The 26,259-nt window shown below is 40.7% G+C and overlaps 1 protein-coding gene across 4 annotated transcripts in view; it reads left to right on the top strand.

Moving 5' to 3' along the window:
- Positions 1-26,009, top strand: part of ALS2 (alsin Rho guanine nucleotide exchange factor ALS2) — a 50,446-nt gene extending 24,437 nt beyond the window's left edge. For all 4 annotated transcript variants that reach the window (XM_090044760.1, XM_090044757.1, XM_090044758.1 and 1 more), the window contains 23 exons: positions 2,100-2,165; positions 4,990-5,152; positions 5,497-5,628; positions 5,854-5,982; positions 6,377-6,447; positions 6,936-7,002; positions 7,936-8,138; positions 8,286-8,351; positions 9,479-9,577; positions 10,149-10,313; positions 12,034-12,145; positions 12,483-12,560; positions 12,686-12,819; positions 14,783-14,950; positions 17,149-17,266; positions 17,821-17,978; positions 18,721-18,843; positions 19,389-19,565; positions 20,024-20,069; positions 21,872-21,933; positions 22,605-22,754; positions 23,219-23,315; positions 24,764-26,009. In XM_090044760.1, coding sequence (XP_089900886.1) covers positions 2,100-2,165; positions 4,990-5,152; positions 5,497-5,628; positions 5,854-5,982; positions 6,377-6,447; positions 6,936-7,002; positions 7,936-8,138; positions 8,286-8,351; positions 9,479-9,577; positions 10,149-10,313; positions 12,034-12,145; positions 12,483-12,560; positions 12,686-12,819; positions 14,783-14,950; positions 17,149-17,266; positions 17,821-17,978; positions 18,721-18,843; positions 19,389-19,565; positions 20,024-20,069; positions 21,872-21,933; positions 22,605-22,754; positions 23,219-23,315; positions 24,764-24,802 — 2,623 coding nt within the window. In that variant the 3' untranslated portion in view covers positions 24,803-26,009. The remainder of the gene's footprint in view (positions 1-2,099; positions 2,166-4,989; positions 5,153-5,496; positions 5,629-5,853; positions 5,983-6,376; positions 6,448-6,935; positions 7,003-7,935; positions 8,139-8,285; positions 8,352-9,478; positions 9,578-10,148; positions 10,314-12,033; positions 12,146-12,482; positions 12,561-12,685; positions 12,820-14,782; positions 14,951-17,148; positions 17,267-17,820; positions 17,979-18,720; positions 18,844-19,388; positions 19,566-20,023; positions 20,070-21,871; positions 21,934-22,604; positions 22,755-23,218; positions 23,316-24,763) is intronic.
- Positions 26,010-26,259: the final 250 nt, after the last annotated feature.

The raw sequence follows: 26,259 nt of genomic DNA, 5'->3' as shown, positions 1-26,259 counted from the left end.
CTGTACTTTCTCAACATAGTGTCTGAGTATTTTCTTGGATTTTTTTTAGTATTGTAGTAAGGAACATGACTAACAACATCCCTTGTGTTCCATTTAGGTGGGCTTTTGGTTGTAGCCATGTTGGTTTAAAGACATGGTTTAAAGGCAGGTAAGATTCTTTGAATAGATGCGATACCTTTTATTAGACTGACTGAGTAGTTGGAAAAAAGTTCTTGGCAAGCTTTCGAGCGCAGTCACCTCTTCTTCAGGCATAGAGTTTCCACTGTTCTGAGACTCCAAGAAATAAAAAGGTAAAAGTGTGGCAGGATACAAAAATGATGGACTTGATATCGACGTTGGTTTTATGACACGTTACAACCTGCCTGACATCATCTGATTCACCCAGGTACTTGCCTGACCTGACTCTCTCTTTCTTACATTCTTCTTCCCTACCTCCCTCCCTCTCCCCCTCCACTGTTTTGCCCTTGTGTCCCTGATTTCCTACTGTTTCCTTCTTCACTGAGAGCCTCTTTCTTACCTTGTATTATTACCACTGTAGTGTTTCCCTTTGACCTTTTCCCCCCTGCTTCCTTCCCCCTCCCTCCCCTGCTGTACCTCCTTGTTTGTTTTTTTTCCTTTTTACCTGTTTAATATTTTCACTACATCCTTTCACACTCTGAGCTTCTCTCATTCCTGTTTTCCTGATCTCCAACTATTTCCTTTTTCACTAACAGCCTTTTTTCTACCTTGTATTCTATTGCTCTGTCTCCCTTCTTAGCCTTTCCCCCCACTTTCTTCCCCCTCCCCTCTCTGCTCTACCTCTTTTGTCTTTCTAAATTTCTACCTATTCACATTCTCACTGACATCCTGCCACACCTCTTAAGTTCTGTCATTTGGTGGAGTCTCAGAGCAGCAAATGCTTCCTATGCCTGAAAAAGGGCTGCACCTGAAAGCTTGAACTTTTTTCCAACTACTTGGTATAATAAAAGAGAGATCACACTTACTCAAAGAGCCTTGCCTGTCCCTGTGTGCCATTACACTTCTTCTGGAGAGAGTACATATTTATACATCTCCCTATCCCCCTTTCCCTTCCACTCAGACCACCAGTATGTGCATCCACTAGTGTGTATGGACTTTTTAAAGTGCTCAAAGCATCATCAGATCAAGACTCTCTCCTTTTCTTATCTAGTCCAAACCCTGGAGTAAAAACTGAGTTCCCATTGGTCTTTCTCTGAGTATTAGTAAATTGGGTAGTTTGAAAGCTTTTGTACAGCTACAGAGCAAAGGTGCATCTTTGGCAAAATGTCTGATTACAAGCAATGCTTCTGTGGCCTGTCTTGCCTCTCCTGCAGCAGGTGGGGAAGAGAGTACTGGGTATGTTGCACTGAGCACTTTACCAAGGTAGGATAACGGTGAAGTATTCCTTGGTGTGTATGCAGCTATACTGCCAAAGTGTTTCATTTTGCCCAGGATGGAAAAGCTCAGACCCACACTGCAGAAAATATTCTTTGCTCAGCACTACTTTCACATGTTCCTCCTAAATCATAGTAGTTTTTCTGCAAGTTCATTGCCTTCAAATACAATGGGAAAGAGAATTTCTCTGCTTCAGGTTTTGGAAAATCGGTTTCCTTGGCAAGTAGTAGGTGGAGGAAGGCTTATTCATAAAACTTTGGTCAAGTTAGCAATTGAAATAACAAGGAAGAAGGATTCCTATGTCTCTTCCATAAGTAATGCATGAGAAATGAAAACAAACCATTTTTAGTACCAGATGACCATTTAATGCGTGCATAAACATTAGAAAGTTCAGATAACAAATTTCCAAATTGGTGCAGATGAGTTGCTTTTAAATAGCCATGGTATAGATGATGTCAACTTTGTTATGGGATCTTGATGTCCGTTTTGTATTAATATTAAGAATTTAAATGTGCAAGTAATAATGTATGTTAATCTGTTGGGAAACATTACGCTTCAACAACTGTAATGCTTATTAATAAGTACTAAAAATCTTATTTCTGTTTGGGAAACTTCTGAGAGATGTGCTGATTCTTCTTGTGAGTTTAGGAGGTGACTTTTTATTTGAAGTGAGCTTTTCTTTTCCCACCTCACCCCTTCTGCTTTAGGTATTGCACATCTGTAACAAACTTTGTGGTGATGGGAGGATTTGCCCTACTTGCAAAACCAGCCATGTAAGTAAATCTTTTTCCTAATACTTATGGATTTTTGCTGACTTAATTCAACTTTAGAGTTGAGAGAGAGAATACGTAGGTGCATGAAATGTGGAAAGGATTTTTCTTAACTCCACTCGGTGTGGGTATAATTTTTTTTTTTTTTTAATTTCATACATGATCTCAATACTAAAACCTTTTAAGTAGTGATAAAATTGCTTTAATAATTAATACTACATTGACTGGGAAACGAGAAAGTTCCCAAGCTTTTTGGCCTCCCAGTAGGGATGTGAAAGGTTAAACAATGAAATGATTAGTGTTTGTAATGCTAATGAATTATCAGTTAATGTTTAGCACAAGGCACAGTGCAGTGGCTAAAGGAAGTGGTGCAGTGCCTCAAGAACAGGAGGGAAGAGCAAGGGGACAGAAGAGGGACCTAGTACCCATAGCCTATGAGGTTAAAGAGGAAAACAGCAGGCAACCTACTGACTCATCAGTTAAGCAATTTAGCTGCTCATTCACAGGTGCTTCCTTCTAATGGAAAGCCCCTTGCCTGCAGCTGCCACCCCTGGCTTTATGGGTGCTGCATTTGGTGTTTGCCACCATTGCCTTCCCACCCCCTTTCAAAGGCCCAGGGAAACGGGCCCCTGGCAGCAGCCATATCGAAGCTACTGTGTTACTGGTTAACTGTTTAACTGATATAATTGCAGGAGGTTAAATAGCTATTTTTTAAAAAGATACTTACATCCCTACCTTCCAGGTCCTATGCACCACTGTACAGCTTTATCAAGGTTTAAATTGAAAAGGAGTATTTGTGTAATCCTGGGACCACCAGCAGCCTATAAATTACAGATTAGGATTCACTGATGCATTATGTTTTCCTGCATCTGCATTCTCGTAAATATTGCAATTTGGGAATTTATCAGCCAGTGTTGTTTTGCCTTGCAATGTGGGAGTTACTTTCCTGCAGTTGTTTGGCTTCTTTGAAGCATGTTATAAACCATGTCACTGTGTTGCATTGTTGGAAGTACTGTGGAACCAAGGTAAAGAATTTTGTGGGTGTAACTGAGGAAAGATGCTACTTGTTAAACATGAAGTCCAACTGTGGAAAAGGAACAGTTTTCCTCCTTGATTTAGGATGAAGAGCTGCAAGACTTAAAATTGGGAAACAGCTGTAGGTCCATAACAAACCCTGATAATTTTTAATATTGGAACTGCAGGTACTGAATTCTTCATATAGTGACAGCTTCTCATACTGTTGCTAGAGACTCTTTAAATTGCTAGCACTTTTTTTCAGGCTTTGAAATTTTCAAGGAGAAATGTTGGGTGTGTTTGTTTTTTCTGGAAGTTTCTCTCTAAGACTTGCAAGGAAAAGCAAAAATAACCTGATGTTTAGAATAAATCATTCTGTTAGAGTTTCTCTGTTGGATATTGTCTCAATTGATATTTAATAATGTAAGCCAGTCCATGAATATTTCCTGATACAGATGCATTAGATATAATCCAACCTTTCACAAAAGGAAATTCTCACTAGGAATCCCTATTGTTGGTAGGCTTTTGGGTATATCCTTTGAGAAAATAGGCAAGACCTGTGGTTATGATGGCTTTGTGCCATTTAATGTCTAGAAAGCTTTCTGTGTAAGGATCTCAAAGCACTTTAAAAATGTATACTATCCAGATGGTTAGTCTTGTGCTGAAGAAAAACAGCTTTCTCTCCCAAGAAGGCTTTTCCCCCTTTAATGCTTCTTAAATAAGAGGGCTCTTAAATCCCGTGGGCAGAACTAGGCCAGATATTCATTTGATATTTGTGAAGCAATATCTTATTAATTGTATTGAACCCAAGGGGTCTTGCTGTGCAGTTCTCCAGGCTGATTCTTTGTTCTCTGTAGCCTGCCTTCTAGGCTCCTCTTATTCCTGTCGGGCTCCCAGCTCAAATAGCTCCTAGATGGAAAACTACTTTGACGTGTCATACAAACATGGTTGTATATGGGTTTTTGGGGAGCTGTTTTTTGGTGAGGAAACCCTACTTTTGCTTTCAGTTACATTTTTCTCAATTCCCTTTTCTCAGAGGTAAATTAGTTTTTTCCTTTTGGAAATCAGACTAAAGATTAGACAGATTCCATATTTAATTTAGAAGTAGGATGCAACTTGCTTCAACGGTGGGGGGGAAAATTGTTTAACCTCCCTGGGCAAGGAGGTTTCAATGTTGTTGTAACCATGATGATCTCAAGGAAATGTGAGAAGCAAAGGGTTTTTCTTCAGGTCTGTTTGTGCCCAAAGGTGCCTCTCCCAGCTATACAGTAGGTCCAGTAAAAATACTGCCAATAAAACCTTGCTGCTTGGACAGCAAGGGGAGGCAAAATATTATCTACATATGCCCAGGTAACATAAGCACAAGTTGGGATTTTTTTTTATTTTTGTGTGACAACAGTGTTGTAGGCACACTGTTTGATAGGGGGTACAAAACCATTTACTGTCTCATATATATCAGCTGACTAGCTGGGAATCTAATGATAAGAGCAACAAATTACTCTCCAAGTAAGAAGCTAGGTTAACTTCCGTCGGCACTTTCACTTCATTGAAGAACGGGTTAAGAGTCAGAAAAGAAATTGCTTGCACATACTTAGTAAATTAACTAAGTCCAATATGTTTATAATGTTTTCTTAAGCCGTAATGGAAATAGATGCTTCATGCTGTTCTCTTTTTTGGTTTGTTTATTTGTTTTTAAATAGTTCCTGTTTTTGTTTTTTTAAGATTACCCAGAAGAGGACTCTGTAGTAAGACCTATATTCATATATGCAAAGTGTTACTAAGGCTTTTATCCTATCATTCTTTCCCCCTCTAGTGATTTCTTGAGTAAAAATGAGGAGCTGCTACAGAAGCTCTCTGAGACTAACGAAGAATGCATCCAGTTGGTAGAAGTGCTAAATGCCTTGTTTTTCTTGCCAGTCAGAAGGCTTCATAATTATGCTAGAGTTTTGCTAAAGCTTGCTACCTGTTTTGAAGTGGTAAGATGTCTTTATCTCTTCCCAGTATTACAGAGCTTCTGAAACTTAATAGAAGTGGCTTGTTTGTTGCATGTTACTCTTTGATTTATATGAAGAGCCTCAGGTAGTAAAATCATATAAATTTTATGAACACATTTACCACTCTGCTTTTAGTATTCCTTGAACTTCTTTCATTGAGAACTCCATTGCATCAACTCTGTATAAGTGACAGAAAGCAGACTTAGCTACCTTTTTGTGTTACTTTTAGTGACCAGATGGAGATGTTGTGATGGTGTAATGCAAGTAGTGGTATTGGACTCTGGTATCTCTCAATGTGTAGTGTTTTGTTTATTTTCCCCCATTAGACATCGTCAGAATACCAGAAGCTTCAGGATTCTAGTTCTTCCTATGAGACTCTTGCTATCCACCTTGGGCGGAAAAGGAAAGAAGCAGAATACACACTGAGCTTTTGGAGGACCTTCCCTGGGAAAATGACGGTATGCTCACAGCGGTCAGTTGACTTGCTACTAGTGTCATACTGCAGATTCCCATTAACCTGATTTCTGAAGTCACTGTTTTCTTTCTCCATTTTACTGGCTTGTTCTCATTGTCTACAGTATTTCTAATTTTAGAAAGACTTGGCTATTGCTGTAATCAACTTATGGTGAACTAACATCCTCAGTATCAAGAATGACTTGATCACTTTCTGATCTTAACTGTAGGATTCCCTGAGGAAACCAGAACGTCGGTTAATCTGTGAAAGCAGTAATCGGGGGCTGGTTTTACAGCATGCTGGAAGGTTCTCCGTGAACTGGTTCATCCTCTTTAATGATGCTTTGGTCCATGCACAGGTGAGAACCTGCTACAACACAATTGTTTCCACCCCAGCTTAATGACCTGCAACTTTTTGGATGCAATTAATTTCTATCTTTTATTTAGTTTTTTATGCTGTTCTTTACAATGGTATTGAATGCCAAAAAGGGAGAAATTTCCTGTTTTCCAAAGATTCAGTGGATTATTTCAACTGTCAAAAGTACTTGTACACCATGGTCTTTATTTGTGGCCTGGTTTGTTGTAGGTATTTGAAGCAGTAGTTTAAATATTACTGGTTCACTGAAATCCATCTCAATCTTGCCCTCAGATGGGGGGAGGGTATATTACAAGGAATTTGGGATGGGGCAAACTGGCATATGCTCAGTGAGGTTTCTTTTCTTTTTTTATTTTTGCCTTTTTTCCTGCTTACAGTTCTCAACGCACCATATTTTTCCCCTGTCCACAGTGTGGGTGGAGGCTGTCTCCGAAGAAGCTGGTAATGTGTGAGTATTTCTCTGTAATCCAAACTTATTTCTAATTATGTTTTTTTCTGAAGTATTTGGATGTTCTTCCTTTAAAAAAAAAAAAAAAAAATCCAATCAATTGGAGTAAACTGGGTAAATGAGATGCAAGATTTAGGTATATCTTTTGATGTGCATAATCATTCTAATTCAAACAATTTGGAATTTTTATTTAACAATGCCTTGTTACAATAGGATTTTACTTTTGTTGGTTTTTTGCGACCTGGAAATATGATTGCATGTCTGTTTTGTTTTTTTAAAGTTGGGGTTGAGCAAGATGGATGAACAGCCTTCTATGGATGTTACTATTCAAATTCTGAGTTGAAAAGAAAGTAATGCTAATCTTGAATATCCTCTCCTGTACAATACCAATCTTGCTACAATATCCCTACTTTGAGAAGAGAATGAAATTTCATCATATAATTCATGGATTCTTTCTAATTTGGGTTTATTCTTGTTTTGTGTTTTAGGAACGGTTTGAAGATCACTACACCAGAGGAACAACTTATTCTCCTTTCATCAACACCACAAGAAAAGGTATGCAGATGCACAGACTTTCCTGATTATCCTTGTGATGCTGCAAAACACTCTTTTTAGATCCTTTTAATAATGATATTGGGGGGTGGGGGGGTGCATCTCAGGGGTGGGCAGTCTGGCCTGTGGGCCAGATCCAGTCAGCAGTGGACTCAATTTTCCAGCAGCCCTTACCATGTGGCTGGGGCTGGTTTCAGTGGAGACCCCAGCAGCAGCTGCACCATGATGGCATGGGACTGGGGTTTCCATGAAGAGTAGCTCCAGCCAGGCTGGCAGGGTGGAAAGCTGCTCTGGCACCAGGCTGGGACCTTGCAACAGCGACGTTGTGGTCTGGAGCCAGGGCAGAGCTGTCACCTGGGCAGGGAGATGCAGGCAGCAGTTTGTGGCTTTATCCTGGCTCCAGACCACGCTTTCACGGGTGCAAGGAGCCAGGGCAGAGCTGTGCTCTGTCTGCACAGCCCTGCCTAGAGCATGCAGGCTGGAGATTGCTGCTCTGCCCTGGCTCTGGACCACGCTGTCACTGTTGCAAGATCATAGACCAGCTCCGGAGCTGTTCCCTGCCCAGCACTGCTGGGGCCAGTGTCCACAGAAACCCCAGCCATGCACTATTGCAGTGCAGCTGCTTCTGGGGTCTCCATAGAAACTTGCCCCAGCCACATGGGCAGGGGCTTCTGGGAAATGGAGACTGGCTGCCAGCTGGATCCACTGATTTGTCCACCCCTGATCTATCTAGTCTCGGGACTAACATAAGAAAAAACAGGTATCCAAGTAAGTACCTTTCTAACTCTTTTTCTTTCTGTATTCATATCTGGAGTAATGATAATGTGTATAGAGGAATATTGTGGGAAGGGAGCAGGGGGTGCTTAGAGAACAAATGCTAAAGGTAATTGATAGACAAGGGTTTGAATAATAAAATTCTTCTCTAATCTATTTCAGACAAAGTGGCTGAGGGCTATAAGCCAAGCTGTGGATCAAGCTCTTAGAGGAACTTCTGATTTGCCCCCTTATGGAGGTAGTGGGAATATCCAGAGACAAGAACCTCCCATCTCTCGTAGTGCCAAATACACTTTTTATAAGGATCCTCGGCTTAAGGATGCTACCTATGATGGAAGGTGGCTTTCTGGGAAACCCCATGGCAGGTAAAAGCATTCAAGACTTGAAAGGGATAGGAAGAGGGAGGTAGTTTGTGCCGTTACATGTTAGTTTGTTGTTTTTAATGAAGGTTTTTTTTTATTAGACCCATCTTCATCTGGTAACTGCTTTATTTCTGTGTGTATGTATTCCAGGGGTGTCCTAAAATGGGCGGATGGAAGGATGTACTCGGGAATGTTCAGGAGCGGTTTAGAAGATGGGTAAGAGTGGACATCACTAAGCAAAAGAACAGAAATATTTCTTTATGGGAAGTAGCACTCTTTAGTTTGAGATTTGTATGTAAAATATTGCATAGCTAACAAATAAGTGTGCTAGACATCTTGCAAAACATGTACAAAGCCTGTCCATGAACAGTTTAAGTTAAGTTTTCAAAGTGATGGAGGCCTCAGGGAAATGGCAAGAGATTTGACAATGGAAGTTGTGTGTGAACTTTTAGGTTGCTTTTTTTGCCTTAAAAAAAAATTTCAGTGTTGGTTTCTCATCTTCTGCCTGCTTTCTAGGGTTTCTCTTTGTCTCAAGATGCTCTTCTCCACCCCCAGATGAAATGGCTTCATTATTTCTTACTCTCTTTCAAAAAGCATGAAATCTCTTTATAAATTCAGTGGCATACTCTTGCTTCGGATATTAAAATTATGATTATTCAGTTTTCTGTGCCACTTTCCAAAGACAAGAAAAGAAGACGAACAGTTTATTCTTCTTAATATCTATTAAGGATACTAAGTATTTACCCCAAATTGTGAGCTCCATTTGCCATAACACTAAAAGTAAAATTTTATTTACCTTACCCAAGAATGCAGAGGGTAGCAAGCAATGGAGAGGGAGTTAATGTGGAACGAAACTTTTTTTTTTTTTTATAAGCTACTAGCCAGTCGTCCATCAAGAAGGATGTGGGTGGTGAGGATGGCGTGCTGCGACCCAACGCCCTGCACTGCCACTGTTCTGCCTCTCACCCCGTGGCTCCCCCCTGCCTCTGGCTGTGCTTCGGCCCTTCAGTCCCTGCTGTCATGAGTGAGGGGGACGAGGGACAGAGCCCCTTGTCTGGCCCCACTCCCCTGCTGCATCTGGTCTGGCCCCAAGACCAGACCAGAACTAAATGTGTTGCAGACAATGCAGGGTAACACCCCCTGGTGATTTATTTAAATTTGTTACTTTGGTACAAAATGTGCTAACTGCTGCTGTTGGCAAAATGCCAGTGAAATCATAACTTAATGTATTTTAATGCACTTTCTTTATTCAGTGGTAAAATAATAGATTTGTCTATATGTTTGTAATATGGCTGCTCATGGTTTGTTGTTTTTTTTGTTTTTTGATATTCATGTGTTGCCAGGTATGGTGAATACAGAGTGCCAAACAAAGCATTGAACAAAGATGACCATTATGTGGGGTACTGGAAGGAGGGCAAAATGTGTGGACAAGGGGTCTACAGGTAGGGACCACATATTACCTTTCTGACAGAAGGCAAGAGTTTTGTGGCTCAGGAAGGGGATGGGAGACACTGAACTTGATCTGATATTACAAATACTGTTTTCAGTTGCCATCCTCTTGTATTAGAGCACTGCTTTCTTTCTAGGAGGGAGGACTCTTCTATCAGGACTCTACACTCTATCATTGCATCTCCCAAGTTCCTGGCTGGAGTTAATTGGCTTTAATTTTAATATTTCTTTGGGAGCTTTCTGCTGTTAATGAATACACTGATGGCTATTATCTTGTTTCCATTTTAATGTTGCCACATCCTTTCAGTTTTTAAGGTGACTTTTTCCTTTCTTGAAATGTCATAGTATCTCCTCATCTTGCTTTAAAAAGGTTCTTAAAAGTAGTGGTCCTTTCTCATTTACGTCTTAAACATACTTGTTAATATGATTCCAGAGGTGGACATGATTTTAATGTGATTTGAAAGGAAAGATTCATTATCTATCCCTGAAAACCTGGATACAATATGGATCAATGTGGAACAACATGGATCACCAAAGCTGTACTCACTCTCTTTGCAATTGCAGCTATGCCACTGGAGAAGTGTATGAAGGCTGCTTTCAGGATAATGTGCGTCATGGACATGGCCTCCTGCGCAGTGGCAAACTGACATCTTCCTCGCCTAGTATGTTCATTGGCCAGTGGTCAATGGATAAGAAGATGGGATATGGAGTCTTCGATGATATTACAAGGTAATGTGTTTTATAATGGAAATCCTAAAAATATAATATGCTAGTTACATATGCTGTAGGAATTAAGTAAATTTTGGTTAAACTACAGTGGAGCCACTGACTTATTCTCAAAGCTAAGAGCAAATTACTTCACCTTCTCGTGAATGAGGGAAATGAGCTGAAAAAAAAAAATGCACTGAAAATGGATGCTGCCTCAGCCCAAATAAGTAGGTAACCACCTGTACACAAATCCCCTAACCTCCTTTGAATGAAGTGTTCCTTTTTAGTGAAAAAGCTCTTGGATTTCATAAAATCCAAGTAGTAGCTGCCAGTTTACTGACCTGAAAGCCCATCTGACAGAGGAGCGAGAAGCCTTGAAAAGTTTCCTGGTTTTTGACTGAAAACTGTTGTGTAATCAAGTTCCTTCCAGTCTGTTTCACACTTGGTTCTGTTGCATGTTTCCCTTGCACTCTTTTTTGAAGACTTCATATTTAGCTACTTACTGTTCCTGTTCTTGCCATCATTGTTTTTCACTAATTTATTTAGTCTTTCGCCGTGTGGAAAGTTGTAACTTCTGGAGGAGAGTGGAATTCAGAACCTAGCTTTTACTGCTACCTCCTTTGGATAAGTTGGATCAAAGGCCCTGTGCAATTTATTTCTTCACTATCATGTGGATACCTTTTTTTTTTATAACAGTGTTCCTTCCTTTCGGGTAGGAGGAATGTGTAGGTACCCACCTTTTTGGAGCCCAAAGGATTCCCTCTTTCACTAGTCACAGGGCCTAAAGGACTACAGAGAAAAGGTTGTATTTGCTCGTGTGTCATTTGGCAATAATGCACTTTGGGGAAACCAGGAGTTTTACTCTACCTTCCTCCATTCCAGAAGCTGAGCATGTTGCATCCTTCCTCCTCAAGTCATGTGGGCTCTAACTTTTTTTTTTTTCTATTGCAGTAATGCATTAGTTCCATTTAAAATGAACACACATGCTTGCTTTTATTCTTTGTCTTTATTAACCTATTAACCAAATGAATGTCTTAACCGCAGTGTTCTTTTTTTTCCATGTTCTGGTCCTGTGTTCTGTTTCTGACCATTTTTGTACTCTTGTGCTCCATCTTTTGTTCCAGTGTAGTTTGATATAAGTGGAACAGGAGGCCTTTCTTTCCTATTTGACCACCCCTCTGTAAAATGGGGACCCTGTAGGTTGTGACAGCTTAGCTTGTGTGTCAAGAAGTCTGAATAATAAAGCATAATCATAGTTCATATAACCTTGTATCCATTGTTTTATACATTTCTTTTTGCTATGGATCTTCTTTTATGTATGGGTCCTTCAAAGGTCAGTTAGTGTGGATTCAGGTCGTCTTCCCTTTTTCTCTTATAGCTACCGTTCACATCTAGTCACTTTAAACATTTGCTTTATCAGGGTCTCATTCCGTCTTCTTGAAAACTTGAAATGCTAGGTTTTGATGTGACGACGGGGCTGTGAATACATTAATGAAGGATATCTTTTGTTTGGTTTCTTGTCTTTCTGGTAGTTAACTGTCCTTTCATTGAACTGATGAAATCAGATTAGCAGTTGTCATACAGAATTCAAATGTACTGCTTCTGACTCCTCCTTCTAGAAGCTATTAATTCTGTGTCACATCAGAGAGACAGTAGGAGTGATTATGAATAAACTAGTCCATCTAAAAAACTATTTTAGTTGCATATTTTTTTTTTTTCTTTTCATCACCTATTTCTGCAGGGGTGAAAAATATATGGGAATGTGGCAAGATGACTTCTGCCAGGGGAATGGTGTTGTAGTTACTCAGTTTGGACTATATTATGAAGGAGCCTTTAATACCAACAAAATGATGGTGAGTTGGATTCTAGGCTGTCTAGTGTGTACACGTGCATGTGTGGTGTGTAGTTTTTGTCCCGCCAGCCCTTCCCCTACCTAGTAACAGTTGTTGTTCTATATGGGGTATTCCACGTACTGGACTGTTTAAAACCTGGAAGAACTTGTTCCTATTCTGTCCTCTAATGTTGGTGTTTTTGTGTTCTGTTATAGGCTTCTTCAGTGGCTATCACTTCAAAAACCATCATATACTACAATTTATCCCTAAATCTAGTATGCAGTCTTTTCAGTGATGTTTACTTTCTATATTTATTGGTCCATTATTATTTTAACTGTGATTTATTCTTTTTATGTAGGGGACTGGGATTCTGCTTTCTGAAGATGATACAGTCTATGAAGGAGAGTTTTCAGATAACTGGACTCTTAGTGGAAAGGTTGTAATTATGACTTGTGTACCCTTGCCTTTTTTTTTTAAACTCCTTTTAGTTCAGTCTCTGCTACGAATGGCTTTCAGCTTTAACTTTTTACTTTGTCTTCTCTGTTCTCTTCACTCTCCAAGGGAACACTCACCTTGCCAAATGGAGATTATATTGAAGGTCTCTTCAATGGAGAATGGGGATCTGGGATAAAAATCACTGGAACCTACTTTAAACCCAACTTGTATGACAATGAGAAAGACAAACCTAAAGTATTGTAAGTGCTGGCTAGGGCCCAATTGTTCTAATACAGTGGTGCTCTTGAGTGTCTCTGTATAACTACAGACCTGTTCTGAAGCTATTTAGATAACTTAAAGCATTTTGGCATCTGACACTAACTTTTTAAAGATTGTTTATTGTGATGCCTTTTGCTGTATATGATACTGTTAAGTAGGAGTTGCAGAATAATGAAAACAAGCTTCAGGATTGTGGAAGTACATGAGGGTCACTCTCCTTTCTCTTCAATGCTGCTTTGGGCATGAAGGTAATGAGTTTTGAAATTTTAAGTTAACTGACCACCTCAGCTGAAGCATGAGTTCAGCAAGGCTAGCATGGAGAATGAAATAGTAAAATTTGAGAGGGTACATTGGTTGCATACCTTCTAACTTGGCAATAGTTCTGTGGAGGAGTCTGTCATCAAAAAAATCCAGTATAGTATGGATGCATATCAGTAGAACAAGGAACGTGCATAGTTGATTGCTGGGAATATTATAGAGGAACCTCTTGGTTTTGCTAAAATGATTGAGTACCACCCTTTGCAAAGGTGATTCTAGAAATTTAATCTGGGGAATAGGCAGTACATTGGATTAGTCTAGTGATTTTTTTCTCTCTGAAGATCCTTGTTCTGATTCATTTTAAGTGATAATGAAGATAAATTTGATTTTAATTGTTCTTCACATCAGTCCAAAAATCAATTGGCAGACCTATAGATAATTTCAAAATATTTACTGACTCCATACCTGCTCATAAGTAGTGTTATTGAATCATTAGTTTCAGGATCATTAAACTTACTCTCAAATTTTAGAAATATATGAACATATAGCCCTCATGGTTTTTGAATGGCTGACTTCATTATGCTCCCTGCAGCACTTACTGGTAATTTATTTTGACAGTACTGACACTTGCAACTGGATGCCAAGTTAACCAGGCTTCCCTGCTGAACTGAACACTTGCAATCTTGGTAGAGGTCTGCTTTTCACCCCAGTAGGGAGTCTATATGAGTAAATATTTACATATTTGTGAAGATTGTCTGTGAAACGAGAGGCTTTAGCTACCTTATTTTAGCTGCCTCAAAAGCCTATGCTTATTGGTGTAGTGTTTTTAAAAACAACCCCCCCCCCGACAAATTAGTGCCCACTTTTATGATGATACAAAATGAGACAACTTTTCAATCAGTGTTGCCTGTTCTTAACTCAAGGCTGATAATATTATGAATGAGAAATTGTGAGTGTATCATGGCTTGTTGAGTTGGAACTATTAGTTACTTTCAACTTATTTGTAGTCTGTAATGCTGAGGAGTACTAATCATGGACTGATCCCACTGTTCTATGTGATGTCAAAAGAAAACCTTTTCTTTGTTATGTGGATCTGTAGGCCTTTCAGTCAGCATCAGTGGTGAAAACAGTTAGTTGGGTTGTACATTCTTTTGTTACTAATGACTTCTGAGCCAGCAAAGCAATGGACAGAGGAAGGCAGGGTAGCTTTGCACCTGGCAGACTAACCAAAGTAGACATACTGCTTAGTCTGTTGGAGCAAATCGACCTTGCCTTCTCTTTGACATCAGACTCATACTGCTGTCTCTTTTCACAAGAGTCATATATATTGGATTACATATGTTAAGACACTATTAAAACAGACTAATTTCACATTCTTCTAAAGGAAAGAATTGGGGAACTGTCCCTACTATAGGTCATGTATTTGTCTGAGAATTAAGAAGCAGAACAGCACTAGCCTTTTAAAGAAGGTAATCTTGGAAACCCTAGCAAGTCAAACTATTATAGATCTAAGTCTCTCTCTCTTTTTTTTCCTTTATTTTCAATGCTAATACTTGAACTGATGTATCAAAAATTCTTTATGGTAAACATAATGCAGCTCAATGTTTTGGATTAGTCTGACTTAGTTTTCCTAAGTATTGTGACTTGAAACACGACTGTTTTAAATCATGTTTGTTGTTATTGTAGGAGGAAGCTTGGAATCTTAGCAGTACCTGCTGATGAGAAATGGAAAGCAGTGTTTGACGAATGCTGGCAGCAGCTGGGTTGTGAGAGTCCAGGCCAAGGGGATAGATGGAAGGCTTGGGATAATATTGCTGTGGCCCTGACCACCAACCGGCGTCAACACAAAGACAGGTTAGTGCTCTTGAGATTGTGAGACTTTTTTTTTTTTAGTTCAAATATGAAAAATTCACCGATTCTACCTCCTGATGCAGAATATTGGTTCTGGAGTAGAGGGACTGGTTGGCATTTGTTTGATCCCTATAACTGGCTTTACCCCCATTTGGTGTGACGGTACCAGCTGATGCATATTGGAAGAGGTGTCTAATTCCAAGTGTGTATTTGCCTGTCTCTGTGTATTGTAGGTAAATGTTTAGAAACAGCAGTAATCTAACTATTTGGAATTCTGCATTCCAGGGAAGACTAATGGGGAGTTGGCTCATATAGAGAGAGGAGGGCTGTGCGAAGCTTTGCTGGCTATTTCTTTTCAAAACAATGAAATCAAAACAAAATGAAGGGCTTCAAAACTAAACGAGGCCAGTCAAAATGTTTCTAATTTTGAAGCAGCCAGCCAGGTGGTGGAAGGCACGGGAGAGCCAGGGCTGCCCTCTGAGCGGCTCCGCAGCACTACGTGGCTCAGCTTGGTGGAGAGTGCAGCCCTGGCTCTCCTTCTGCTGCCAGGCTGTGCTTCGATCGGGTCCACCAGCCCCATGGAGCTCAGCCTGGTGGTAGGAGATGGGCAGAGCCAGGGCTGTGCTCTGCCACTGGGCTAAGCTCTGTGGGGCTGGGAGCTGAGCCTGGTAGAGAGAAGCGCCTCCTGCCACTGAGTTCAGCTCCCAGTGGGGGAATAAGAAACCCTCGATGGCATCTCCGCCGGGGGATCGGGAGGCCACTCCTGCTTTCTCTCACCCTGCTCTGGGACAGTCTCTTCCAGCTCCTGTGTGAAGGCATCTCCCCCTGGCAGAGGGCTGGGGTGTTTGGGCAGGGACTAGGCTGGTGGCCAGGCTGACGGGGCTTGTGGGCAAACTTCAGCCTCTGCGGCTGCCTACAGCATCACCTGGCCTGGAAGCCCGTGTCAAGCTCCTGTGGCAGGCCAGGACCCACAGCACCAAATTCTCCCATGGAACCAAGGAACTGGGCCCCCTGCCTGCACTTCTGCTGCTGTCTAGCCTAGGGTGATTTTTGAAGTGCAGGCAGGGGGTCCATTTCCTGGCCTTGTAAACTCAACCCAGAAAGCATAGGCCAGGGCCACAGCCAGCCTTCCCGCCCCCCCCCCCCCCATCTGCCCCAGCACTGGGGAACTGAGCCTAGTGGCAGGAAGCGCGTCGCGCCACCAGGCTCAGCTCCCAGCGACGTGCAGCCCTGGGGAACTGAGCCCGTTGCGGGGAAGTTTATAGGCTGTTTCGTGCTTCCCCCATTATAGCCTGTGAGCGAAACATCAAAACAGTGAAACTGTTTCGACAAAATGTAACAGTGCTTTCTAAATGAAACACTGTTCCACTGAAATGGAAATCAAAGCAGAACACTGCTGTTTCGCACAGCTCTAAAAGAATTCTGTTAACACTATGTTTTTCAGCATGATTTGTAATGAATTTGAAAAGCTAAGAAATTAAGGCAGAGGCCTTTTTAGAGGAGAACGTGTTCAAATTTCATCTGAAAATGTAGAGAAGCTATTTAAGATACTGGGACCTGCAGGAAAGACTCACATAGCATTAGTGAGGACTCACTTTGGTGTGAGAGCAGGTATGGAGCAACAGGTGGCTGCTCCTTCCCTCCCTTACTGGTCTATGGGAGTAGGAGGAGCAACTGTTTCCCCTGCCTTCCCCAGACCAGGGTGATCCCAATCTTGGGAAGGTGTGGGGAGCTTTTCCTTGACTCTTCCTGGAAACCAGGAGTTGGGCAGCAAGTAGTGGGAAAGTATACAGGCATTCTTCCTCCCAGGAAGAACTCTCCCAGCAGCAACCTCTGCCAGGTTGGAGATTTGAGTTTGTGCCAAAACTGACAGGTTTGTTTTGTTTTGGGAGAAACTGGTACGAATTCCCATATATGTCTGGTTTCTGCTGGGAAATCTGAAGTTTTCCAGGTAGAAACAATGCTTGTGTATGGCCAGTGTCATCAACTTTGGAAAGTTTAGGAAGAGAACATAATGGATGGAATTTGTTTCCTTGTCCTCCATTTCTCATCCTTTGCCTCCTTTTTAAGAGACCATTTTGTGGGGGCAGGGGAACTCTATATCTACATTTTAGACTCTAAAAATCAGTAATTGGTTTATTTGTAGAGCATGTCTTGTATTGTTAGAATATAGACCGTCTCTGTCCTTTGTATTGCTACAGCCCAGAAGTATTGAGTCGTTCACACACTCAGACACTGGAGAGTTTGGAATTCATTCCACAACATGTTGGTGCCTTCACACTGGAGAAATATGAAAACATCAGGAAATATTTAATAAAGGTATCATGATCAACCACTTCTGGTTCTTGTGTGTAAAGTCTGGTTTTAAGGTTAACCTGCTAACTTTCAGTTATCCCACTGACTTCAATTGTTGTGCAGGTGTGGTATCTTTTTGGTTCTTTCTGTACTTGCAAATCATACTTACTCACAAACCACATGCAACTTTCCCCCAGTAATCAGCTCTCCAAAATTGGGATACACATCTCAAGCTGTAAAGGTGATTTCTGTGGTGGAATTGAAGTACAAAGATCTAATGGCTACTGGTGCTGTCCCTTCTTCCAGCCAGGAAGGGAGGGAAGAGCATGCTCTACAGTGTGATGGGCTTAACTGTTTCACAGTTGCTGCCCAACTGCCAGTAGCTTTTGGCTGAGTGCCTTAATGAAATGACTTGGTAAGCATAGCACACAGTAGCTTGTTTGAAGGTTAAATTATGGGATCTTTGAACAGTTAAACTAAGACTTATTTTCAGTTTTTGAACTTTTAGAAAATCTCTTGGATTTGTGTTGTAGCTGCATAACCATCTGATCATGTGATCTTAATACCTCTCCCTTCAGGCCTGTGACACCCCTCTCCATCCCTTGGGAAGGCTTGTGGAGACCCTAGTAGCTGTGTACAGAATGACTTATGTTGGAGTGGGAGCTAATCGGCGATTACTACAGGAAGCTGTGAGAGAAATTAAATCCTACCTCAAACGCATCTTCCAGTTGGTCAGGTAAAAAGAATCAGTTTTGAAGTTAGGCTTCTGTTGGATCAATAAAGACACCTTTCATTTTAACTGGCTAGAATTAATTTAGACCAAATGTGCCAGCATCTACTCTATTTAAAGAATTTTGCATTTAGGAACTGTCTTGAAAGAGTTTTTTGCTTTAGCTGACTTGACAAATTAGAACAGCAAACCTACTCCTCTAACCCCCATCCCATGGTACATTTACTTATTAAGGCCCTGCCTGTAGTAGAAGGCATTCTTCAGCATAGTCTAAAAGTAGTTGTTGCTAGCTTGTCTCAAAGGTGTTTCTAAACCAGTCCCCACAGATTGCAGACATGGAAATCAGGGGTAGAGGAGATGAGGTTCTTGGGGTAAATGTGATGTCTTTTTATTAGACTAACTAAATAGTTGGAAAAATTGCTCTTTGCAAGAGGAGTGCACTTCAGAACAGCCTTGGGAATATTCTCCTCTTGCACTGTTGTAGAGTTCTGCTTAATGCAAATAGTTTCTAGTTAGCATGCTTTCACCTGCAGCACAACCTAAATAAAAAAGGCTACTTCAGCATTTAGCTGGCCTTTAACTGTTTTATAAGGTGCTCTTAAAAGGTGTAAATTTTAAATAAATATAATCCATGCATAAATTTATAGTACTGTAAACTCTCCGTGGTAATCCTGGATGTCTTGGAGAATCCCTTCATTTATAGTATGTTAGCAAATGAATTGGTGTAATATGGTGGTTGTTTGTTTAGGTTTTTGTTTCCTGATCTCCCAGAAGAGGGCAGCACAATTCCACCCATTGTGACTGAAACAAAGGGAAGGACATCCTTCTGTGGTGGGAAAACTGACTCCAGATCAGAATCTCCTGAACCTGGGTGCGTAGGGAGATTTCTTCAAAAAGCTAGTAAAGAACTCTGTTTCACACAACATACCTTATTCTGAAAGCACTTAAACACCTATTTAAAGAGAGATGTGCATAAGTGGTGTCCTGAATTAGGTTGCACCTATATTGCACTTTCCAAAGGAAAAACCCTTAGCCTTTGCCTATGAAAATAGATACTGATGGCCAAATAGCCATGTAATATTTGCAATAAGTATTTTCTCCTAGGCACCCCAGAGTAGAGGCAAAAGGCAAATTTTCACACTGCAGGAATGTGGAATATGGAAATATAATGTAGCACTCAAGCTTTAGATTAGATTAAGAAAACCCAGGCTTTAACAGAGTCCAAGTGCAATAGTACAGTACTAATCAAAGTAGTAATCTTGCTCTTAAATATGACTTAATTTATATGTTAGTCCATTAGTTGGCATCCTTTTAATTATCTTTTCTCCCATAGAAATATGCATGTTAAAATAGCAGCATTCTTGTTCTTTTAGCTTAATTTGTTTTCTATAAATGTTTCTTTCTCGCCACTTTTAGCTATGCGGTTACCAGTTCTGGGCTGCTGCTTCCTGTGTTGTTACCACGACTCTACCCTCCTTTGTTTATGTTGTATGCCTTGGACAACGAACGTGAGGAAGATATTTACTGGGAATGTGTTCTGCGTCTAAACAAACAATCCGATACAGCTCTTTTGAGCTTTCTTGGTGTCCAAACGTGAGTGTGTTGTATAAAAATAATGGTTTCAGCATAATAAATATTAGGATGATACTAGCCAAGCTATCGAAATGTTTCGTGACACCATTACATCTTTCATGCACTGCTTCTGTATTTCTCTAACTTCTGTGATTTTATAATTCCATAAACACATTGATCTTCATCTAAGTAGCATGGATAAACAAATTGATTGCATATACTCTCTTTAAATGGTAGTAGTAGGTTGTGGTGGAAAAGGCGTGTTTTATGGGTGCATAAATAATATGTTTTTCCTTAAATGCATTTATCTTGCGGAAATGTTCCAAACTTTTTGCAAAGTATAGATTTATGGGGAAAGCCCTCACTTTTTTGTAGAAAAGCATGCATCATTATATGCATAGGATTGGAAACTGCTTTTTTTTTTTTTTAAGAACAATAAGTTGTATTTTCTTAACTGCAATATATGGGGTTTCTTCTAGGAAATTCTGGCCAGTGACTGTGTCCATCCTGGGAGAAAATAAAAAGGTATATCCACTTGGACTGTATTTAATGTATACTTTGCCCAAAGCTTACATCCAGAACCAAAATGTGCTGGCAGGAGGGAGTTCTCCTATTTCAGTAAGCTTGGTTTTCTTAGCACTTAACTTTGTCTGTTTCAAAGCTATATATTTACCACACTGGCAACTAGCAGCTGTCACACCAGAGGTGAAGCTTGTTGGTAACTGCTTTTATTCTTTTATAAAGATTTGGACATTATTAGCACTTAATATTTTTAAGTCTGACCCTATTTTCCTTGATCTACAATTGTGAAAGTATGAAGCTAGAGAGCGGGGCCCAGAGCTGTTTCTCTTGCTTCCACGGGACCTGATGGGCAGAGAGGGCATCTAGGGCACTGGCAACACGTAGGGGATACAAATACACCCCCTACAAAAAGGTGCTGCTGACACTGTCAGTGGCGCCTGTGGCGGTCGCTGCTCACCCCCAGCCACTGCCATTGGCAGCGTCTGCAGGTAATTGCCAACCCCTGTTCGGTGCTCGCCACCCCGCCTTCCCCCCCACTGCTAACACCAGCAGCATCTGCGGGAGCTCATTGCTTGCCACCACTGTGCCCCCCCCCAGCCGCTGGGGGCACGTGTTCATGTTGTGGGGAGTGACTATACAGAATGCCAGCTTTGGCCAAGGACAGTAGTGGCTGGGGGCAGGCTTCTCCTTCCTGTGCCTGTTACCCACTGCACTGGTAGGGAGCAGGCACTGAAAGAAGGAATTTGCCTGCCACTGCTGCCGCTGTCCCAAGCGAAGCCCAGCAACCCACACAGCTGCTACCTGCAGCCCTCAGTTGGTACTGGGCAGCTTCCCCATGCAGTCTGTCAGAGACAACAGTGGCAGTATGTGGGTTCCTTATTGTAGCACCTGCTCCCAGCCAGTGGGGGAGCATTATGAAGCAGAGCAGATGAAAGAAGGGGAAACTTACCTACACCCTGGGTGCTGTCCCCTGCTCAGCCTGACACCCCGTGCAGCTGCAGCCCACAGCTGGAGTGGCTCTGGGACTTGCTTTTCCTCTCTCTCCTTTTTTTGTTTTTCTTCCCCCCCCCTCGGGCCCCACCTGCCCAAGTTAGCTGGGGACAGTGGCAGCAGTGGACAGGCTTCCCTTCTCCCAGCAGCATTTGCCCCCACCCCACTTCCTGTGCCTGCTCTTTGGTGTTCCCTGCTGGCCCAGGGGCTTCAGATGCAGGGAAAAGTTATGCCAGGCTTAGCTGAAGCCAGTGGCAGTAAATTGGGGTGCAGCTACACTACTGAACTCCTCCTGGATCCATCCCTGATTTCATTCCAGTCTCCTCCTCCCTGCCCTTCAGCCCAGACTTTCCAGTATGTTAAATGCACTTTCCCAGAACTCTATCCTTGTGGACACTTCAGATTTAACAATTCAGTTCTTCAAGGACATGTGATGGAGCAAACATCTGCACAGCCTTAGGAAGGGTTTAAAAAACTACCTTGTTGCTTGTATTCGCATAAGCAATATGACAAACAGTAAAATTCCTCTCTGAATTTTTCCCTGTCTGCTTTATCACTGCCCCAGCATTCTTTTGGGTACAGGTCAGAGTCCTCAGTCCCAGTGTCATTTTCTTGTGTATGGAATCCTGCACTGTTTCTTTCTTTATGCAGCCAGTTCCATTTCTCATTTGGCTGTTACTGTAGTGAAGCTGGATTCCTTTTTGTATGAAAATTTGGCTTACTATGCTCTCTTCTGCCAGTCTAGAACTAGAAAGTTTTTCAAATCCTAAACAACTCTTTTTCCTGCTCCCCCACCCCTTTCCCTGACTACCTAGGTGATGCCAACTACAAAAGATTCTTGCTTTGCCTCAGCTGTTGAGTGTTTGCAGCAGATCAGGTAACCCTCTGACTGCCTGTTGAATTTGTGTTTTTAAATGCTGTCAGTCTGTTAATTTACTAGATTGCAGTTTTTTATTTTTCCTCATGATATTGATCTTCCCCCACTTTTTTTATAATAAAATGGTAGAGTTGTAAATGGCCAGTACTGTGCCTTGGAGAGCACCAGCTGGAGGTTCACTATTGCAGGGGAAAAGATGTCACTTGTATCATAACCAGCTGCTGCTCCAGAACTGCTGCTGCTGCTTCTCTGCCCTCCTCACTGCTAGACTTGGTACAGGAGGAACAGGGGACAGGAGAGAGGCACTCCCAACAACTTCCTCTGTGAAAAGGATTTCATAATTGCTGGATATGTGGTTTCACATAAAGTATTTGAAGGAGAGAGGAGGAAAACAAACTCCCAAATGACAAATGTGTTTAAGACCCTTAAACAAGAAATTTTATTCAATAGCATGTCTTGATCCGGCTCTTGCAGCTACTAATGTAACGTGCAACTAGTCTTTTCTTGGAATTAATGGTTGCTGCAATGTAAATGATCAGTGACTTGTAAAAGTTTGACTGGATTTTCTTTTGTAGAAAATAAATTTAAAATGGTAACTAACCTTCTGTCTTCCCATTGTGGTAAGTGAAACTTGCAATGCTTGTAATCTTGCTTGTTTCCTTTTCCCAAAGTACCACTTTTACTCCATCTGACAAACTGAAGGTAATCCAGCAGACTTTTGAGGAGATCTCTCAGAGTGTTCTTGAGACTCTTCAGGAGGACTTCCTCTGGTCCATGGATGACTTATTTCCTGTTTTTCTGTATGTGGTGCTACGAGCCAGGTGAGCAGCTGTTACTTTACAGCATCTTGTATCATAAACCCATACAGTAAAATCAGCAGTAGAACTGAATTTAATAAGGCAGAAGAACTCTGGGTTAGTCTCCTAGGATACTTAAAAGTAACTAACTTTAAGTCCTATAAAATATGGATACCGCCACCTACATATGCAGAGAATACGCTATTAACTACTTCTTTGAATATGAGCTTGCATAGCAAAGGTGGCCTCTTTACTAGCCTTTACGGTTTCTGAATCATACCAAGTTTTCATTTGCTTCTAACTTTTTTTGCAGATATTTCCATTTTGGGTGCTTAATTACGATTTTTTTTTTTCCGAAAGCTTCTGAAAAAAATTAGAGAAAAAGATGTTTTGCGTACTTGTCAGTCTTCATTTCTTCCTTTATTTTGGTAGCATACGTGGTCATTAAAAGGAATGCAATAGCATGTCTCTTTTCTCTCATTTGACAGGATAAGGAATTTGGGGTCTGAGGTACACTTAATCGAAGACCTGATGGACCCATTTCTCCAGCATGGGGAACAAGGCATCATGTTCACAACCCTGAAGGCAAGTGTTCAAGATAAATGGCATTGTCTAAAATAAAATATTGTTCTTTTCTCTGGTTAATATTCTTTGTACTGTGCCTATGGCAATGACCACAGCTAAAGCTGGTTGTGACTTTTTAATCTTTCCTCAGATCTTTTATCTGCTGTGAGGAACAATGATGTCAAAATTGAAGCATGTATTTTAAAAAAAAAAAAAAAAAAAGAAAAGAAAAAATGAATAGGTCATCTGAACAACAGTGTTTACTGGCTTTGATTCCTTGTATTGTGCTGCTCCTATGACTTCGACCACTGTAGTATATGTTGGAGTCTTGACATTTCTACTTTTTAAATGTGAGGTAGAACTGGTTGGTTTTGTGAACAAAAATCAAGTTTTCCAATGTGAAACAAAACCAGATGTAGAACAGAAGGCAAAGCATGTTAAACTGCTTTGTGAAAGAGCATGACACATCCCAGAACAGTCGAAAGCTTCAGTGGTTAGGATCTTCACCTGTGGAAAGCCCAGGTTCAAGACAGTTTGGATCAGGGACTTGAACCTAAGTAGTCCATCCCAGGTGATACCACTGCTTTGTTGCCTAATTTAAAAGAGCTCTGGAGGTCTGTGTCTGTCTCAAGGGAAGTTCTAATGAAAATCAAAATTCTATGGTATGAACCAAAACAAATACATTTCCATAATTGGTTTTGTTTTGACCAATTAAAATTTCCAACAAAATCTTCCATCAAAACTTAATCTCAACCAGCTCTAGTGCAGAAGGGTCAGTTACCTAACTCCAACAAAAGTTGGAAGTAGAGTTAGGTTTTTGTAACAGTGCATCAGATGTATGCTCTTAACAAAATTCTGGGTGAAAGATCAGTGTCCAAGTTGACTAATTTTACTAAAAGAATCTGTTTGACATCCCAAAGCTTTCTATTAAGTTTTCAGGTATTGTTCACCTGAGCTGCATTTGAAGCCACTCATTTAGAAATGAATTTATCTGGTCAAGCTAGGTTGAGCTTGAGACCGGAGATTGTCATGGCATTTATCTCTGTACTTTCTGACCCTTTTTCTTGATCTCAACCTCCTTGCAAATTAGGGGAACAGTGACCTGCAGCAGAGTGCGACTTCCATGTGGTTGTCATAGGACATCCTGACAAAAAAACATCACTTTTGGGGGAGCCAAAGTTTTGTTTGTTTGTTTTTTGTCTGTTTTGGTTTTTTGGGGGTTTTTTTCAAATGCCAAATACCTGGGTCCAGATGTAATGTGGAATTAAACTTAAAACATTTCACTTCTATTTAATGCCTCAGCTTGCCACATTTTAAGTGATTTTATTATTATTGTTAAAGGCCTTGCAGAAATTCTAGCCCTCATTGGTCCCCTCTTTCTTAGCTGGAGAAATAATTTGATATAATGTTTTTAGTAGCATAAAAATGGTACTGAAACTTAGTGGATTTTTGTTTTGTTTTTAATTTAGGCTTGTTACTACCAGATTCAACATGAAAAGCTTACATAGCTGATTTCCTGCAGCTGCTGCATATGGGAGCATCTTCTGAGTGAGCCTTTAGTAATCTCCAGAGTCTTTTTTTCTGGAGTGACACTTAGAACAGAGAATACCAAGATGATGATGTGCTTCTGAACCTTGTGCAAAGACTGAAAAACTGAAGCCTGGAGATGACGGAGGCAGAATAATCGTACCTGAATTTGGCCTGTGAAGCAGTCTCTGGGGAAAGGATCATTTGCTATGCTAAAGGAGGAATTGTTTACTCTTCCTGAGCTAATAGGCATGGCATCAACTTGGAATGCATTTGAGGAATCTGCACATATGGCTTTCAGGCTCTCTTCTTTGAGTCTGCCTGCAAGGACCATAAATTTATTTTAACGGAATTGAATGGCACCCTGGAACCATTTTGTCTTCTTGCATTAAGAATTTGTGTGCATCTTTTTAAAGGGGGAAAAAAAGTGGTCATATTTAGTATTTATAATGGGCAGCCTGCAGAACATCTGGCTGGAAGGGTTCTGATGCATCTTTTTAAAGCATGATTGCTGAAAGCAGCCCATAGGTGCTGTTGTGGAATTTCTCACTTTTTTTTTTTTATATAGGCACCCCTGCTTCCACAGTGGGAAGAACACAAGAAATCATGGTTTGTTTTTTGTTTATGAAGTAAATGAGCCACTGACCAGTTTAAATTTCAGCACTGATTTTTGGTATTTTTAGGTTTTAGGTTTGCACAAATTTTAGTTTAATTGTATTTAAGGCCCATCAAGTCCATGCCACTGGAGAATGGGGAACATGTTCTTGAACAAACTGACAGTAGGTTAGGGTTGATGCCCACCCTTAAGCTGTTATTTATTTAATAGGTGGGAAAGACTCTGCATTTTTTCCAAAAGTATTATAAAATAGAAAAATGACTGTGTTGGGTTGTGTTCTACTGTTTCATTATCTTGGCTTATACAAATAACACTAGTGGACACTTTGGATATCATAGGTGCTATTCCTTACTGTGTCTGACAAAAGTGTGAAGTGTATGGAATATTCTCATGGCTCAAGGCATCTTGAATTAGCACAGTAAATGCTAATCATAGATTTGAGAATCAGAATTGGGGGTTGCTTGTTGATGCTTTAAACAGTGGGCGTGGGAAGAAACTGTTCACTGAAATTTATTCTCTGAAACAGTGACTGTAAACTAGCAGTTTTCATAATAAATTTAAGAATATTTGTCTTTGAGGTTTTTTGTGGTTGTTTGAAGAATAGAATAAAAGTTTTAAAAAAAAAATAGTCCATTAAAACTACAACTTGACAGAACACCCTACTGCTCCAAAAGCATCTTCCTATAATGAGGAATTATCTTAAGTATCCCACTAAAGTAGATATTTCATATAACTTTTACACATCTATAGGAGAGTTTTACAAAGAAGATTGTGATTTCATGTAATAAAACTATTTCTGGTCTAAGCAAACTGTTTTTCTTG

This window comes from Crocodylus siamensis, chromosome 4 (assembly GCF_052110815.1).
Source record: "Crocodylus siamensis isolate JL-2025a chromosome 4, ASM5211081v1, whole genome shotgun sequence".
Taxonomy (NCBI): domain Eukaryota; kingdom Metazoa; phylum Chordata; order Crocodylia; family Crocodylidae; genus Crocodylus; species Crocodylus siamensis.
This window is presented reverse-complemented; position numbering and strand designations above follow the sequence as displayed.